We start from the raw sequence: 16,755 nt of genomic DNA, 5'->3' as shown, positions 1-16,755 counted from the left end.
CTCCTGTTGTGTTATCAGTTTTATCTTGACCTTTAAAGTATGTACTTTATTGAATATTGTTTTGATTGTTTAAGCGCTTTGTGACCCTGGTCTGGAAAAGCGCTATATAAATAAAAATGACTTACTTACTTACTTATATGTTTGCATTTCAAATGTAAAGTGTAATAAAAAAATAATTTGATAGATGCTGCACAAGTTGAATACAATAATTAAAGTAAAACATTCACTACAAAAAACAATAAAAAATTAAAAAACCAACACAATAGTTCCATTATTATTATTTTTTCTAAAAACATTTCCTGTTCGGAATAACCATGAGGAAGTAGAGTCTGTGATTTTTTTTGTAGTTTTTTGGATTTATTTATTTTTTTTTTTTAACTATTACTCATTACTTTTAGTAGTTTTAGTTTTAAGTAATTACTAAAAATAAATATAAAAAGGACGAATAAATACAACAAAATAATGACAAAAGCCAAACTATTTTTTTTTAATTTAAACAAAATGTTAAGCTTTGTTTAATACTGAGTACTTTTTAATATTAAAGCAAAGTCTAAGGGATTATTTTTCGTTATACGTTCTATTGATTATCACTGTCTTGAAGGTGATTTGTCACTTTGTGACCCGAGACGCTCGTTACTGTCAAGTTTAGGCGAAATATGAACCTGTTAACTCGTGGAAAAAATGTTTTTACGTGAATATAAAACGCCTACGTCACCACAGGTGGTCATAATGTATCGGCTCAAACCGAGGGTTAGTTCAGGATCAGTGGTTGAACTTGTTGAATATACAGAATATTTTCATCTGGTTCGAAGAACCCGATAAAGACTTGTCTTCTCTTCTTGACAATGGCGGTGATTGACTGAACCACGTGTCACTTCCTGTCTCGTCCCTCGTCCGCCTCTTGATTTCCTCCCTCGGCTGATGAGCCGCTCGACGCGCCGGAGGTTGATTGGTAATCAGAGCGAAGGCTATTTTGATAAACGACACAATCACGTCTTGTCGTGGTTACTTCTTTAATCTCGCTGTATTTATCGTTCTTTCCTTCCTGCGAACGAGTGCATGATGTTCGACTGTCGTTTGTTTCCTTCCCTCGAGTGACGATCGAGATCCATCGACACGTCCTTTAGTTTAACATCAAGGTTTTTATCGAGAGACAACGGTTTTAAACAAGTGAAGCCAACGCTGAGGAGCAAAAGTTACCTGCAGTTCTTTAAGTGTCCACTTGAGGCTGGGCAGCAGAAGATACATCAAGCCAGAATACTGACTTTTTACGGCATTAAAAATCATATTTAAACACTAACGACGCACACTATACTTAATATATACTGTATATATTAATCTGTTTTTTTTAGGTATTATTCATTGTTATTAAATATTATGGGGCGTGCTTACGTTAGGTGTGTCCAAAATCACGCACTTCTGCATGTGCACTTACACACGTGTGTCTACATTGAATAGTGTGCTATGCACACTGAACTGGCGCACTTAAACGGCCAGAAAATCGAGTGTGGATCGATGGACACTTTCCTCCCTCGACGACCTCCATCTTAATGACGTAGATGACGACTATTTTGACCACAAAACAACACAACAACAACAGTAATAACACTAATGAACACAATTTAATAACTTGTTTCAATAGGAGAAAAGTGTTGACAAGTGTCAGTGATAGAGTTTCAACGACAATCAGTGTTAAAAAGTAGTTGAAGTTGTCGAGTCATTTCCTGTAAGTGTGTAGCAGCAGAGTTTGATGTGAGACAGAACTACACTGTAAGTGTGTAGCAGCAGAGTTTGATTTGAGACAGAACTACACTGTAAGTGTGTAGCAGCAGAGTTTGATTTGAGACAGTACTACACTGTAAGTGTGTAGCAGCAGAGTTTGATTTGAGACAGAACTACACTGTAAGTGTGTAGCAGCAGAGTTTGATTTGAGACAGTACTACACTGTAAGTGTGTAGCAGCAGAGTTTGATTTGAGACAGAACTACACTGTAAGTGTGTAGCAGCAGAGTTTGATTTGAGACAGAACTACACTGTTAGTGTGTAGCAGCAGAGTTTGATTTGAGACAGAACTACACTGTAAGTGTGTAGCAGCAGAGTTTGATTTGAGACAGAACTACACTGTAAGTGTGTAGCAGCAGAGTTTGATTTGAGACAGAACTACACTGTAAGTGTGTAGCAGCAGAGTTTGATTTGAGACAGAACTACACTGTAAGTGTGTAGCAGCAGAGTTTGATTTGAGACAGAACTACACTGTAAGTGTGTAGCAGCAGAGTTTGATTTGAGACAGAACTACACTGTAAGTGTGTAGCAGCGGAGTTTGATGTGAGACAGTACTACACTGTAAGTGTGTAGCAGCAGAGTTTGATTTGAGACAGTACTACACTGTAAGTGTGTAGCAGCAGAGTTTGATTTGAGACAGTACTACACTGTAAGTGTGTAGCAGCAGAGTTTGATTTGAGACAGAACTACACTGTAAGTGTGTAGCAGCAGAGTTTGATTTGAGACAGAACTACACTGTTAGTGTGTAGCAGCAGAGTTTGATTTGAGACAGAACTACACTGTAAGTGTGTAGCAGCAGAGTTTGATTTGAGACAGAACTACACTGTAAGTGTGTAGCAGCAGAGTTTGATTTGAGACAGAACTACACTGTAAGTGTGTAGCAGCAGAGTTTGATTTGAGACAGAACTACACTGTAAGTGTGTAGCAGCGGAGTTTGATGTGAGACAGTACTACACTGTAAGTGTGTAGCAGCAGAGTTTGATTTGAGACAGAACTACACTGTAAGTGTGTAGCAGCAGAGTTTGATTTGAGACAGTACTACACTGTAAGTGTGTAGCAGCAGAGTTTGATGTGAGACAGTACTACACTGTAAGTGTGTAGCAGCAGAGTTTGATTTGAGACAGAACTACACTGTAAGTGTGTAGCAGCAGAGTTTGATTTGAGACAGAACTACACTGTAAGTGTGTAGCAGCGGAGTTTGATGTGAGACAGTACTACACTGTAAGTGTGTAGCAGCAGAGTTTGATTTGAGACAGAACTACACTGTAAGTGTGTAGCAGCAGAGTTTGATTTGAGACAGAACTACACTGTAAGTGTGTAGCAGCAGAGTTTGATTTGAGACAGAACTACACTGTAAGTGTGTAGCAGCAGAGTTTGATTTGAGACAGTACTACACTGTAAGTGTGTAGCAGCAGAGTTTGATTTGAGACAGTACTACACTGTAAGTGTGTAGCAGCAGAGTTTGATGTGAGACAGTACTACACTGTAAGTGTGTAGCAGCAGAGTTTGATTTGAGACAGAACTACACTGTAAGTGTGTAGCAGCAGAGTTTGATTTGAGACAGAACTACACTGTAAGTGTGTAGCAGCAGAGTTTGATTTGAGACAGAACTACACTGTAAGTGTGTAGCAGCAGAGTTTGATGTGAGACAGTACTACACTGTAAGTGTGTAGCAGCAGAGTTTGATTTGAGACAGTACTACACTGTAAGTGTGTAGCAGCAGAGTTTGATTTGAGACAGAACTACACTGTAAGTGTGTAGCAGCAGAGTTTGATGTGAGACAGTACTACACTGTAAGTGTGTAGCAGCAGAGTTTGATTTGAGACAGAACTACACTGTAAGTGTGTAGCAGCAGAGTTTGATTTGAGACAGAACTACACTGTAAGTGTGTAGCAGCGGAGTTTGATGTGAGACAGAACTACACTGTAAGTGTGTAGCAGCAGAGTTTGATTTGAGACAGAACTACACTGTAAGTGTGTAGCAGCAGAGTTTGATTTGAGACAGAACTACACTGTAAGTGTGTAGCAGCAGAGTTTGATGTGAGACAGAACTACACTGTAAGTGTGTAGCAGCAGAGTTTGATGTGAGACAGAACTACACTGTAAGTGTGTAGCAGCAGAGTTTGATGTGAGACAGAACTACACTGTAAGTGTGTAGCAGCAGAGTTTGATGTGAGACAGAACTACACTGTAAGTGTGTAGCAGCAGAGTTTGATGTGAGACAGAACTACACTGTAAGTGTGTAGCAGCAGAGTTTGATGTGAGACAGAACTACACTGTAAGTGTGTAGCAGCAGAGTTTGATTTGAGACAGAACTACACTGTAAGTGTGTAGCAGCAGAGTTTGATTTGAGACAGAACTACACTGTAAGTGTGTAGCAGCAGAGTTTGATTTGAGACAGAACTACACTGTAAGTGTGTAGCAGCAGAGTTTGATGTGAGACAGAACTACACTGTAAGTGTGTAGCAGCAGAGTTTGATTTGAGACAGAACTACACTGTAAGTGTGTAGCAGCAGAGTTTGATTTGAGACAGTACTACACTGTAAGTGTGTAGCAGCAGAGTTTGATTTGAGACAGAACTACACTGTAAGTGTGTAGCAGCAGAGTTTGATTTGAGACAGAACTACACTGTAAGTGTGTAGCAGCAGAGTTTGATTTGAGACAGAACTACACTGTAAGTGTGTAGCAGCAGAGTTTGATTTGAGACAGAACTACACTGTAAGTGTGTAGCAGCAGAGTTTGATTTGAGACAGAACTACACTGTAAGTGTGTAGCAGCAGAGTTTGATTTGAGACAGAACTACACTGTAAGTGTGTAGCAGCAGAGTTTGATTTGAGACAGAACTACACTGTAAGTGTGTAGCAGCAGAGTTTGATTTGAGACAGAACTACACAATCATCGACGCTTGACAGCAGTTTTCATCAATTGAAACAAGTTATTAATTTCTGTTTCATTGTGTTATTACTGTTGTTGTGTTGTTTTGAGGTAAAATGAGTGTTTTCTCGAGACATTTACGTTGGTATCTGCTGGAAGTAGTGACGTTTAGCGACAAAGTGCTCATTACATTGCAAATACCTTTTCACACACTGCTCATCGGGATGCACTTGTGTACTCAAAATATTGCAGTGTAAGTGCAGAAGTGTGCAATTTAGGACAGACCTAAATATGTGATGATTTATTTTTCTCTCTGTTTCATTGAATTCATTTGAGACTCAGAGGAAACATTTGATCATGAATTTTTTGAATAAAGTTGTGTTTTTGAAAGTGAAGTACACACACTGATGGATCATGGATTCACCAGATCGTGTACTCACTGACATCAGAGATACTTCATTCATAATTCCCTGACTGTAGTAGTATCTACAGGCCTGTACCTGTCATGTGACCAGACCTTCTGTACACAAGACTGTAATAACAAGTTTGTTACAACATTTTGTGTTGTGTTGTTCTTGCTTGTATTGTGTCCACGTTCCCTCCTCTAGTTGTGTTACCACTTCAAGGATTTTCACAAAGTTAATTTGTCGCATCTTGTTACGAGTGCGTCGGGGGTTCCTGTCCTTCTGCTTCATCGGGGCGCCAGGTTGCGTGTCACTGGGGGGTCCCTGGATCGGGTCCCTGCAAATGAGTTGTTGGTGGGAGGCGAGGGAGACCCCGGGGAGGAGACAGACGAAGGGTTCGATTCATCAACCTTCTCCGTCGCCCCCCCGAGGAACATCAGGAGCGAGTGACGAGCGTCGACTTTCTGTTGGATCAGCAGAAAACACGGAGCGAAGCGAGTCTGAAGCTGAACTTGTTTGTCGTTTACGTTCAGATTAAATACACTCATTAGTAACAGCTACTAAAAAAACAACATGAATTGATGTATTTTCATTTCAAAAGTTAATGCGTAATACTATAGTAATTCATTCATTCATTTTCTACCACTTTATCCCTTATGGGGGTCGTGGGGAGACTGGAGTCCATCCCAGTGTCATAGGGCGAGAGGCAGGGGACACCCTGGACAGGACACCAGTCTGTCTCAGGACACACAAAGACAGACAACCATTCACACACACACTCATATTTACGGACAATTTCCCCCAAAGTTCTCAATCAACCTCTGTATGTTTTTGGACTGTGGGAGGAAACCGGAGTGTCCGGAGTAAACCCAGGCAAGTTGGCTTGGCCTGGAATTGAACCAGCAACCTTCTTGCAACACTATAGTAATTGATTCATTTAAATTAGATTGTAAGATGTTTGAATGAAAACTGACAAGTAAGTTGCTAACAGCTAGCAATGGTTAGCATCATTAACAGCGGATAAACTGATAATACATCAATTTCTACAATTCTACAACAAGTACTGAGGATTCAGATGGTTAATGTGCACTAGTATAAAAGTGTAGTATAGAAATGAATTATTTAAATTATTATTTATTAATAATCATTGAAGTCATTCAAGGTAAATTGTTGATCTGTGGCATAATTTGTTTTATGATAAGAGTCAAATATGTTGCTATCAGCTATCAGCTAGCAACAATTAGCGTTATGATTAGAAGTATAGTTGTTATAGTTGTTAATACAATACATTTAAAATAAATAATAAGATATTCTTATCATTTTTTAAGAGCTTTAAATGATGACACCTTCATTTTTGGCTTCCTTTTTTATTCAAAAGAGAGTAAATTGCTATAACTTAGCAGTTAGCAACAATTAGCTTCATATAGTAAAATGATCATGTGTAGTATAGTTGTTAATACATTACATTTAAATGAAATTATAACATATGTATCTTTTTTTGGAGCTTAAAAAAGGGGATTATGGCTTCATCTTTTATTCAAAAGAGACAAGTAATTTGCTATGAGATGGCAGTTAGCAACGATTAGCATTACTAGCAAAAAGGTGGACGAACAGATAATAAATACAAGTAAGTTGCTAACAGTCGTGGCTAACAGCTAGCCACGACTGTTAGCAACTTACTTGTCTTTTTTTATTCAAATATGATAACTAGCACAACAGTGGACAAACGTATAAAATGGAAAATAAATAACTTGTAAAACACCAAATGAATCATTTTAAATCCCAGAATACTTTGTGAATTATAATCTGTCATGAATCCATCAAAATAATACATGTCCGTTTCTATTCAACATGTTCTTTTTCATCCACCCTTCCTTAAGCCAACTGCACAGTGGCTGTCATCGTGAAAAAAAAGGAAGTCATAAACCAGTCGCGGGCTTTTAGTCCTGACAGAAGCTATTATTTTAAGAGTATAACGCGGCTGTCAGCGGCAGTTCAGCGACATGATGGATGAAAGCGAAAGGTTGGGAACTCTTCCTCTGAAGTGTTTCCTTCACCGGCGGCTGTTTTCCGCGTTAATGCTAAATGCCTCCTTTCACTCTCCATCTCCGTCTCGTCGCGATGTTAGGCCGTCAACTCCGCTTTCCCGGAGCGCCGACACATCCATCAATCGCTCCGGCCATGTTTAACACGCGACCCGGAGACGCCGGCGCCGCCCGAATCGACGCCGCCGTAACCAGGATGGAGCGCCGGGCGCTCGCTCACACTGGAGCCGTAAAAGTTGTTAAACGTGGAGAAGAAGAGTCCGGTTTAAAGAGGCTTTTTATGACTTGAATCAATTTTGTAGAGAAAGTTTGTTTTCATTTCATGGTCTTTGAAGAATCGTCTCTCGTGAGACGTTTTCAAAAGTGGCCGAAAAAACCCTGTTTTTTATTTTGTTGCTCGTGGAAAGATGACAGTAGTTTGTGCCATATTTTGTGTCCGATCTTTTAACTAGAAATGATCGGTTAATTGCGATTAGTTAATCATATTTATATGGAAGTATATCAGTGACAAAGCATTTTATTATTAATTAATTTTCATTAAAAAAGGTTGTTTTTCAAACATTGGAAATTATTTAAGCCAATTTTATTCATTTTAATTGGATTATTTGTCAAATATTTTCTATAATGAAAGGTTGAATTTGTTTATCCTTTCTTTGAATAATTTATTTAAATTAATTTGAAAATTTTGGCACAATTGAACCAACATTTTTAAATTGTATTTAAAAGGCTACCTGTTAAAAATATGTATTAAAAAAAATGTATTTTTAAGAGTTTATTGATAATAATATCAAACTGTGTATTTTTTTCAATTTCATTAAAAATATATATTTTATTTGATTTCAAGGATTAAATATACAAATTCCATTATTAAATTATTAAATAAAACATATTAAAACATATGCAAACTATTGAATTAGTATATTAAGAATAAATGCTCAAAAAACAACAGCAACCTTTCAATAGAACAAATTCAAAGTTTCAACATTTTAAATCTAAAATTTAAACTTCAATATTCCAATGACACTGATATACTTTAAACAATTAGTCATTATTTATTTTTCAGCTCAAAAATCTCGTGAAATTTATTTTTGAGATAAGAAAAGATTCCATAGATCCATTAAATATAGATAATATTGACTTTATCGCGCACAAGTTTCCATCATTAACAAGTTTTCCTTCCTCTCTCTCAACAGCGCCACCTACGCCCATCGCACCGCCAGAGCTACTGGCCGTCGGCGCCACCTACCTGTGGATCAAACCCAACGCCAACAGCATCATCGGAGACGGGCCCATCATCCTGAAGGAGGTGGAGTACCGCACCACCTCGGGGAACTGGGCCGAGACCCACGTGGTGGACGCGCCCACCTACAAGCTCTGGCACCTGGACCCGGACGTGGAGTACGAGATCAAGGTCCTGCTGTCCAGGCCCGGCGAGGGCGGGACCGGACCTCCGGGGCCACCGCTGGTGACGAGGACCAAGTGTGCAGGTAGATCTGAACTCCAGCTTCCTCTCGCCGTCCAAGAATAAACCTAGAAAAGATAAGCTTTCATCAGAGAACAAATAGAAGATGATGATAATTGCGGTGTTGAGATGGTTCCCATGGAGACGGCGGGTTGTTCAAGGGCCCGGCTGACGGAGGAGGTCCTGTAGGGGGCAATCATGCCTGGAGGTCATGGGGTCGAGGACGACACAAGTGGCAATTCATTAAACAAAGAGCGAGTTTTAATCAAATCTCTGATGGATCCAACTGTCAAACATCTTAACATCTACCAATCATGTTCCACCATTATTAAATGACCTTGTTTTGATGAGGTATATATATAAAAAGATATTGTTAATGAATACGTAATGAATATATTTATTAAGAAACTGGATAAACCAGAACAATTAAGTATAAAGTATAAATTAAAGTGAAAGTTTATCACTCATTTTCTACTCACCCTCATGTCGACTCATGTTGATTATTTTATGAGTTGGATTATTTAAATTAATTTAGAATAGTAATGTTCTTTTTAGAGTTTTATACACAAATGTTTGTTCATTTTAATGTAGCGACTGGAGCTCAGTTGTCTTCGTCTTCGTCCAAAAAACACTTAAAAACATCCAAATACCTTCATACTGCTCGACTGTAACGTCCATCTTGGATTGAAGCCTCGAAGTAAGGAATTGTTAAAGAAAAACTTAAACAAGTCTGTATTTAAAGCTTGTTTTTAGTGGACGCTGCTTGGTTAGTAGCTAGGTTAGCAGCTAGGCCATTATCCCAATATATATACAGTATATAGATATATAAATATCGCAAGCACTTCCATTGTAGACCGTTTATCTGGAGTACTTACTGTCCGTGTCGGATGATGGTCTAGCTGCTAACCTAGCTGCTAGCCTAGCCGCTAACCTAGTGGCTAGCCTAGCTGCTAACCTAGCTGTTAGCCTAGCTGCTAACCTAGATGCTAGCCCAGCTGCTAACCTAGCTGATAGCCTAGCTGCATCTGCTAAAAACAATCTTTAAATACAGACTTGTTTAAGTTTTTCTTTAACAATTCTTCTCATGTGGAGCTTTGATTCCAAGATGGACGTTACAGTTGAGCAGTATGAAGGTATTTGGATGTTTTTAAGTGTTTTTTTGGATGAAGTCGCTTAAAATGAATAAACATTCAAAACTCTAAAAAGAACAGATTACCCTGAAAATAATCCAACATTAGCCGACATGAGGGTGAGTAGGAAATGAGTGAAGTTTGAATTAAACTATCACTTAAAATATGTGGCATAAAAAGTGATATTAAGACAAAATCATGCACTGAAATACATAAATAAATCTAAACATTGTCACATTTCTAAAGTCTTATTAATGAGCAGGAAATGTTGGAGGTTGTTTGTTCTGTAATGGTTGCGCTGATTGTTGGTGTTGATTCGCTTTGATGATCTGCATTTTCACACTTTGGTTATGGAAGGTGAAAATAACGTGTTAAACATCACACACTCGCTCCATTCTTCCCTCGCTCTCACCTTCTATTGTTTCCTTCCATCCCTCGCTCCAACCTCCTCCATCATAGGAGGAAATATTCTGCTTGTTATTGTGGGTGAGCGTGTCAAAGAAAAGCTGATGATGAACGACTTCATCTCCTTTTATTTTAGCCACGCAGCCTTTTCTTCCTCAGCGCTGATGAGATTCATCACAATTCATTTCTTTAAAAGCTTCAGACGCACAACCTGCGGTTATTGTTTCGTCAATTGTCATGTTTTTCCTCTTTAAAGCTGCGCTCACGGTCTGCTTTAATACATTTATTAGTTTAACCTTTTAATGATAAAGGAGTTTGTGACACGTATTAAGATGTGTGTCACATAAAAAAACAATAGAAAAAATATACTTTAACACTTTTATATATTCTTTAGTTTAACTAGTAATGGAATCTGAACCTATTTGTCCTTAATCTTGCAATTTATAACCTCTATCCGCCATCTTGCTTTTCACTCTTTACTTTATCTTTGCACTTACAGCGTGTGAGTTATTGTCACTATATATATATATATTATATATATATTTATATAGTGCATATACTGTATATATATACACACATTTTTTGTCAAATACTGAAAATATAGTATGTAATTTCCATGTGAATCTATACATCTATATATATATATATGTATACGTGTATATATATATAGTGGCGACAACAGCTAAGCAGTGAACAGCATGACACACAAGCCCCTGAAGTCTCCACCTCCAAGGGACACTTTGTATAAACAAAGCGGGGCATGATTACATCTGGCTGGAGCTGGAGGAGTGAAGTCATTATTACGTCATAATGGACTCTCGTAACCTCTCGTTCGCTCAGATTACAGAGCAACTTTATAAAGTAATAAAGTGTAAAACATGGTCAAGATGAGGAACTTACTTACTGTGTCTTGGAGAACATTTACTTAATGTCAGGAGAGTTGGAGTTTTTCATGAGATTAGTTATGAGACAAACGGCAAAATCAAAATAAAATATGACCGACAAACATTTTTGGAAAAACATAAACCTAACACCCCTTTTTCTCTAATTTGATAGGCTCATTATTTGAGGAAACTTTACCTAAAACAAGACTCTTGATGCATTAAAAGTGTTTTTTTTAACAAAATACAGCTTCATTCAATAGTAATAATCAATACCATGTACTTTATTTTAATGTTTGACGATAGACAGACCAATATTGGCCCTTCTGTAGTTGGGAACAGTTGCTAATGTGTAACTACAACATTTAAACATTACATCAAGAACGTTCAGCCTGAAAGATGACAAATATCTAAAAAAAAAAGTGCAACTACTGGAGAATAATGGACTTTTTTGTTCTACTGTTCATGTTGAAAACAAGTGTACAGGTTTGAAACTATGATTTAAAATCTGTTTACAAGACGTCGAAGGGAAGCGCTTTGTTGTCGCCACCTTTGTCGGAGACGAGAAGAAGGAAGACGCGAACATGTGTTCCTGTGCTAGTGGCGCAATATTTGCCTGTCACAAGTGTTCAAAGGCTGCTCGGCGGGATGGTGAGTGTGTGTCCTCGCCTGATGCGATGCGAGCAGGCAGGTATGACAGATGTTCACAAGCCTGCTAGCGCCTGAGTGTGTGTGTGTGTCTGCGCACACCTACTGCGCTCACCTCTCCGTTCAGGTGAGCGTCAGGAAGGTAGCTCGGGCGGCAGAAAATAATCAGCAGCGTCGACGTGACGGCCGTCCACTGATCGGTTGTGACAACCCCGGGGGTTGGGATCGGCGAGCGTGAAATGGATGTAAAAAGTAAATATCGTGAAACCAAGATTAAAAACCGACGTTTAAATTGAACGACGCAATTAGATTATTTGCAGAGGACTTTCCACTTCCTGGTCACGATGGCCCCGCAGTCTGGTTTTAATTGTTAATCTGCTGTCGCTTCCATTTAACGGCGGGCGCAGGAAATAATGCGATAGAACGCGGGAGCGGCTGGACGGAGGGTCCGCGTCTGACAGGAAGCATCTTCTGCATCTTTAGCTACAGCAGCACTAATTGATGTCGACCATTAGACTCGTCCTCGTCCCTCGTCTCGGGGGATGATTCCAGATAAACAGCTCCAGGCTCGGCTTCTGATCGCCGAGACGTCCTGTCGCTCTGACTTCTCCTCAAAATCCAATCCAAAACTTTAATGATCCATTTAGTCCTGATTAATTTTGAAAGGAAAAAAATGATGTCAAACAATTAGCGAGATGATTGTCTCGGAAACATCTACTCAGAGTCGGGAACTTCCTGATGAGCTTGAACTCCAGAAGCAACCGGATCGTATTCCGGCGTAAAAAAATAAGGAGATAATTGTCCAATCAGGACGTCTGTCTGTCACGCTGCCGGAGTCAGAATCGTCATCTGGAACCTTCTGACGCGACGAGAAACTCTCACCATGGAACCACAACATTGCAGTGACGTCTCTATTGTGTGGAAATCCAACAGAAGCCACTTCACCACACGTCTGGCTGCCATCGCTCACACGAGGATTCAGGCCATTTCACCCACAACCCCGGGGACTCCCACCGGGGTCCGGGTGTTTCTCTTGGCTCCGAACATTAGCGGTGAGGACCGGATTGACGGGGGATCTTCACCATCTCCCCTCGAGGTGCGTGGAGGAGGCGGCCTTGATGGTGATTGATTTTTATAACGCCGCTCCTCCTCGCTATCGACGGCGTCCATCACTCCTCTCTCTCTTCTCAAGGATTAGGAATAATTCATCTTGTTGTTTTGTGTTATTTTCTTCTCCCTGACAAATGAAACCCGGTGGACCAGTCGGTCCTTTAATCAGAAAAGACCTCCGTGAGTTTTTCATCCTTCTTCTCGTGTCTTGACACGTCCGCGAGTCGTCTTTCGTTCTGGTCAAGGACGGTTTGTTCTCGCGACGTCGATACTTGCAACTCTGCGTTTATTAGCATCGTGGAGAAGAAGGTTAAAGTGATTCACTCATTTTCTACTCACCCCCATGTCAATTTAGAGTTGGGATTATTTCAGAGTAATCTGTTCCTTTTGGAGTTATAGACAAAAAATGTTTGTTCATTTTAATGTAGCGACTGCAGCTCAGTTGTCTTCGTCTTCATCTTCGTCCAAAAAGACACTTAAAAACATCTAAATACCCCCAAACTGCTCGTCTGTAACGTCCCTCTTGTATTGAAGCCTCAATATCATGAGAAAAATAAACAAGTCTATACTTTAAGATCGTTTTCAGTGGAAGCTAAAAGGCTAACATGCTACACAGACAGGAAACACTCCCAGTATAGACGGCGGACCCTCATCTTTCCCTGGACGACCCACTCAGTAGTAGATCCCCATGAGTGTCACTGTTAAGACCAAACTGTAGTTTCATTTATTTCTGTTGTCGCTGTCGGTTTATTTTTACAAAATACATTTCCAGTAAGACAAACCAGGAAATCGATCTAATAAGACCCTTACTGTTGTTTTGGGGGCCGGGGCTGGAGACATTTCAATTTTCACGACTGTTAACAGTTACAATTTTACAACAGTGGGAGGAGCCATGAACTTTTTTTATTTTTAAACCTATACTAGGTTTTAAATTGCTGCTTAAGCTCTGCTTGTTAGCCTGTCCAAAGGTACGATAGTTTATTGTGATATGAGAATCTCACTTTACATTCTTTATAAAAAAAATAACACAATAAATAAAAGTCCAAGTTGACTGTTTACTTAAATCAATAGCGTGTGTGACCGTCCCTTCAAAACTGTTCCGGGTCCAGACGGAAGTGAAGTCTAATCAACTGTTTAATGACCCGTTATAAAGTTTCATTGAAATCAACAGTAAAATAAACCGACACATACAGACGGTTCAACACAGAAAATCACGTGACCTGGCGAAGGTAATATTAGTCTTCATGGTATTACAATGTTGACGTCTGAATTCCATCTCATTTAGACCAGAGTTCAGAGTCAAGAGGCAACTCAAGAGACTTTCCACCATAGTCTGTCGTGGTTGGATTTCTTTATTAACGATTAGCTTTTCACCCTTGTAAATAAAGAGTATAGAATTGGATTTATCTTTATCAAATATATCTTGAAATGGATTTAACTCGCAGCAGGTCTGTGCATGTGTTCTAGATCTACACTCTGGTTGATGGAACCTGATAGCAGTCAGGAGTCAGCAGGAACAGGTCCTTAAGTGGTGCTAATGGAGGTCAAGTGCAGATCATTGGCTGAAATGTGACATTAAATTGTCTTTATTGGATATTTAATCAGCGATTCAACCCACAGACTTATTCTGTGCATCTGCTCCGGACACACAAGTCCTGATCTTAGACCTGGTATCTCCACAGACCGTCCACTGTCCAAGTCAGTTGAACTCCCAAACTTTATTTAAACTCTCTTATATTGTCCTTTTCAAGTCCCTCCCAATGACAAAAGTGTATCTTAGGATCACCAACGACATCCAAGAGCACACGTTCCATTGAACTTGAACTATTAAACTATAAAAACGAGTTTCTTGTCATCACAACTTTGTCTCAACATGTTGAACAAGATCACTTTGTTATTTCCGTTGGTCCTAAACTGCCAATCCGTCTTTGGACGTCGATGCGGCGCCGACGCCAAACTTAATGAATCCTCGCTGAACTTGGCAGAACATCGCTTCACTTTCGCCGGCCGTTCCACTAGATTTAAACCCAGCAGGTGAATTAAAAATCCATCTTTATGGCGCATCACATTAGCCGACGCCCACATTAACATCCCTCTCATGAAAGCAGCTATTTTTCAGCGGATAAAAGTGTGGCGCTGTAAGTCTATAAACACCACATGATTTAGGCTGATATGGTTAGCCAATGTTCACATTAGAGCCCAATAAAGGGAGAGAAAAACCCACCGCGGGAGGAGATTTATCTGCGGCAGGTTCATCTTTTAAAGGCGAACGTATCAGCCAACAGTTACATTAACATCCTTCACGTAGAAAGTGAATCCAGCAGGAGTGAGGAGGAGGTGAAAGTGAGAGGAGATGCTTTCAAGTGAAAAGCTGCTATTTATAGCAGGAGCAGGAGCCAAGTGAACGTTTTGAGGCTACGTCGAGTTTCAGGTGATGTAAAGTTGAAGGAGGAGATGATGAAGACGACGATGATGATGATGAGTTTCAGAACTTTTCGTTTACATATCTGTGGATGTCGATCTCAGGTGTCGAGCTTCATGAGGTTTTATCTCCTCAACATGTATTAAAAACGTCTTTTTTGAATACAGTTTAATATCAACCAAGCGTCTCAAAGCTTTGAATCCAAAAATCATCTCTCAATCGCTCAAACGCAGCCTCTCCTGACCTTCGCCGTTAAAACCTCAGTACCGGCAGATTCTTGCAACCATTCCATGAATGAACACAATCCTCTTCAGATTCCAAACTTGATTAAGGTCTTCAGACGTCATGCACCCGATGACTCCATTAACCAGGTGGTCCTTTACTAAGAAACTCTTTTTTTTACGATCATTAAAAGCACTTTTTACCGCCAGTTAAATCTGGGTCGAGGTCACAGCGTCCAAGTTACTTTGAGGAACCGAATAAACAACAAATATTGAAGCTGGAAAACACTGAGGTGCCAGGAATCACGTCTCATAACAGGTCTTTAGTCTGGGAAGGTGTGAGGCGAGAGTAGCGTGAAGTCTGTTTATCAACATGAAACAAGAGCTAGCAGTTTATAAGTCTATATATGTATATGTGACTAAATACAAGCGTCAGATTACGCAAAAGATATTGATTTTTATAGCTAAACAAGGCTAAATGTGTCAATTTTAAGGCATTTCTTTTGCTAATGCTAACAGTTTTGCTTGGGTTTAAAAAATTAATTTGAAGTTGAACACTTGATTGAAGTCTATCAGACATTATTTTCGATTAATTTTATGCTACGCTGTTGCTAATTGTTTTTAGCAAAATGTGGTTCTATGTTAGACCCTTATTGTAACGCTTTATTTGAATGCTAATGCTAGCTTTGACGAACAAATCTAACCAGAAAAATAAACCGATAAATAGAAAAAGGTACTTTTTACTCCTTTAACAACAACCCAGGATCCCCAAAACATCTTGTAATTTGTTCAAGAGGTTTTCACTTATTCCGTAAAAAACTAACCAATAAAATCTAAATTATTTTACAACAAAATGATCGGTAAATAATTGAATCCCCTCAAACAAATACTAAACTATTCTATTCTTCATAACTTACTCTCTTTTTGTCAATTATGTAAGAATATAAATAATCAAAAAGTAAAAATGTATAGTTTCATATGATGTGGGTTATTGCGGCTAATAAAAATATAAATAATGCTAAATAAAAAGAAAAAAGATGAGTTATAAAAACTATCTTGGATGCATAATGCAGTATTAAAAGCTGTGGAACCTGAATTATTGCCTTTAATAAATAAACCAAAAAATGTTCTACTGCATAAAACATTATAACATCGAAAATATACAATTCCGAGTGTGGGATTCGAACCCGCATCTTCCAGATCAAAAGCTCTACCGATTGAGTTCACTAGTGACAAGCTTTAAGTAGACCATGGATGGATGAGTGTTTCATTGTCCTCACTGTAGATACAAGATAACCTGACACACAATGAATCTGCATAATCCAGGTGTTCCCCTAAATATCATGCAGTAAAAGTACTTCCTGTCTCCCTGC

General features: G+C 39.1%; 1 protein-coding gene across 2 annotated transcripts in view; it reads left to right on the top strand.

Annotated features, from left to right (window-relative positions):
- ptprt (protein tyrosine phosphatase receptor type T) overlaps positions 1–16,755 on the top strand; it is a 305,407-nt gene that overhangs the window by 99,491 nt on the left and 189,161 nt on the right. For both annotated transcript variants that reach the window (XM_087799988.1, XM_087799990.1), the window contains exon 8: positions 8,297–8,590. In XM_087799988.1, coding sequence (XP_087656114.1) covers positions 8,297–8,590 — 294 coding nt within the window. The remainder of the gene's footprint in view (positions 1–8,296; positions 8,591–16,755) is intronic.

Source organism: Callionymus lyra, chromosome 10, assembly GCF_982586985.1.
Source record: "Callionymus lyra chromosome 10, fCalLyr1.hap1.1, whole genome shotgun sequence".
In the NCBI taxonomy this organism is placed as follows: Eukaryota; Metazoa; Chordata; class Actinopteri; order Syngnathiformes; family Callionymidae; genus Callionymus; species Callionymus lyra.
This window is presented reverse-complemented; position numbering and strand designations above follow the sequence as displayed.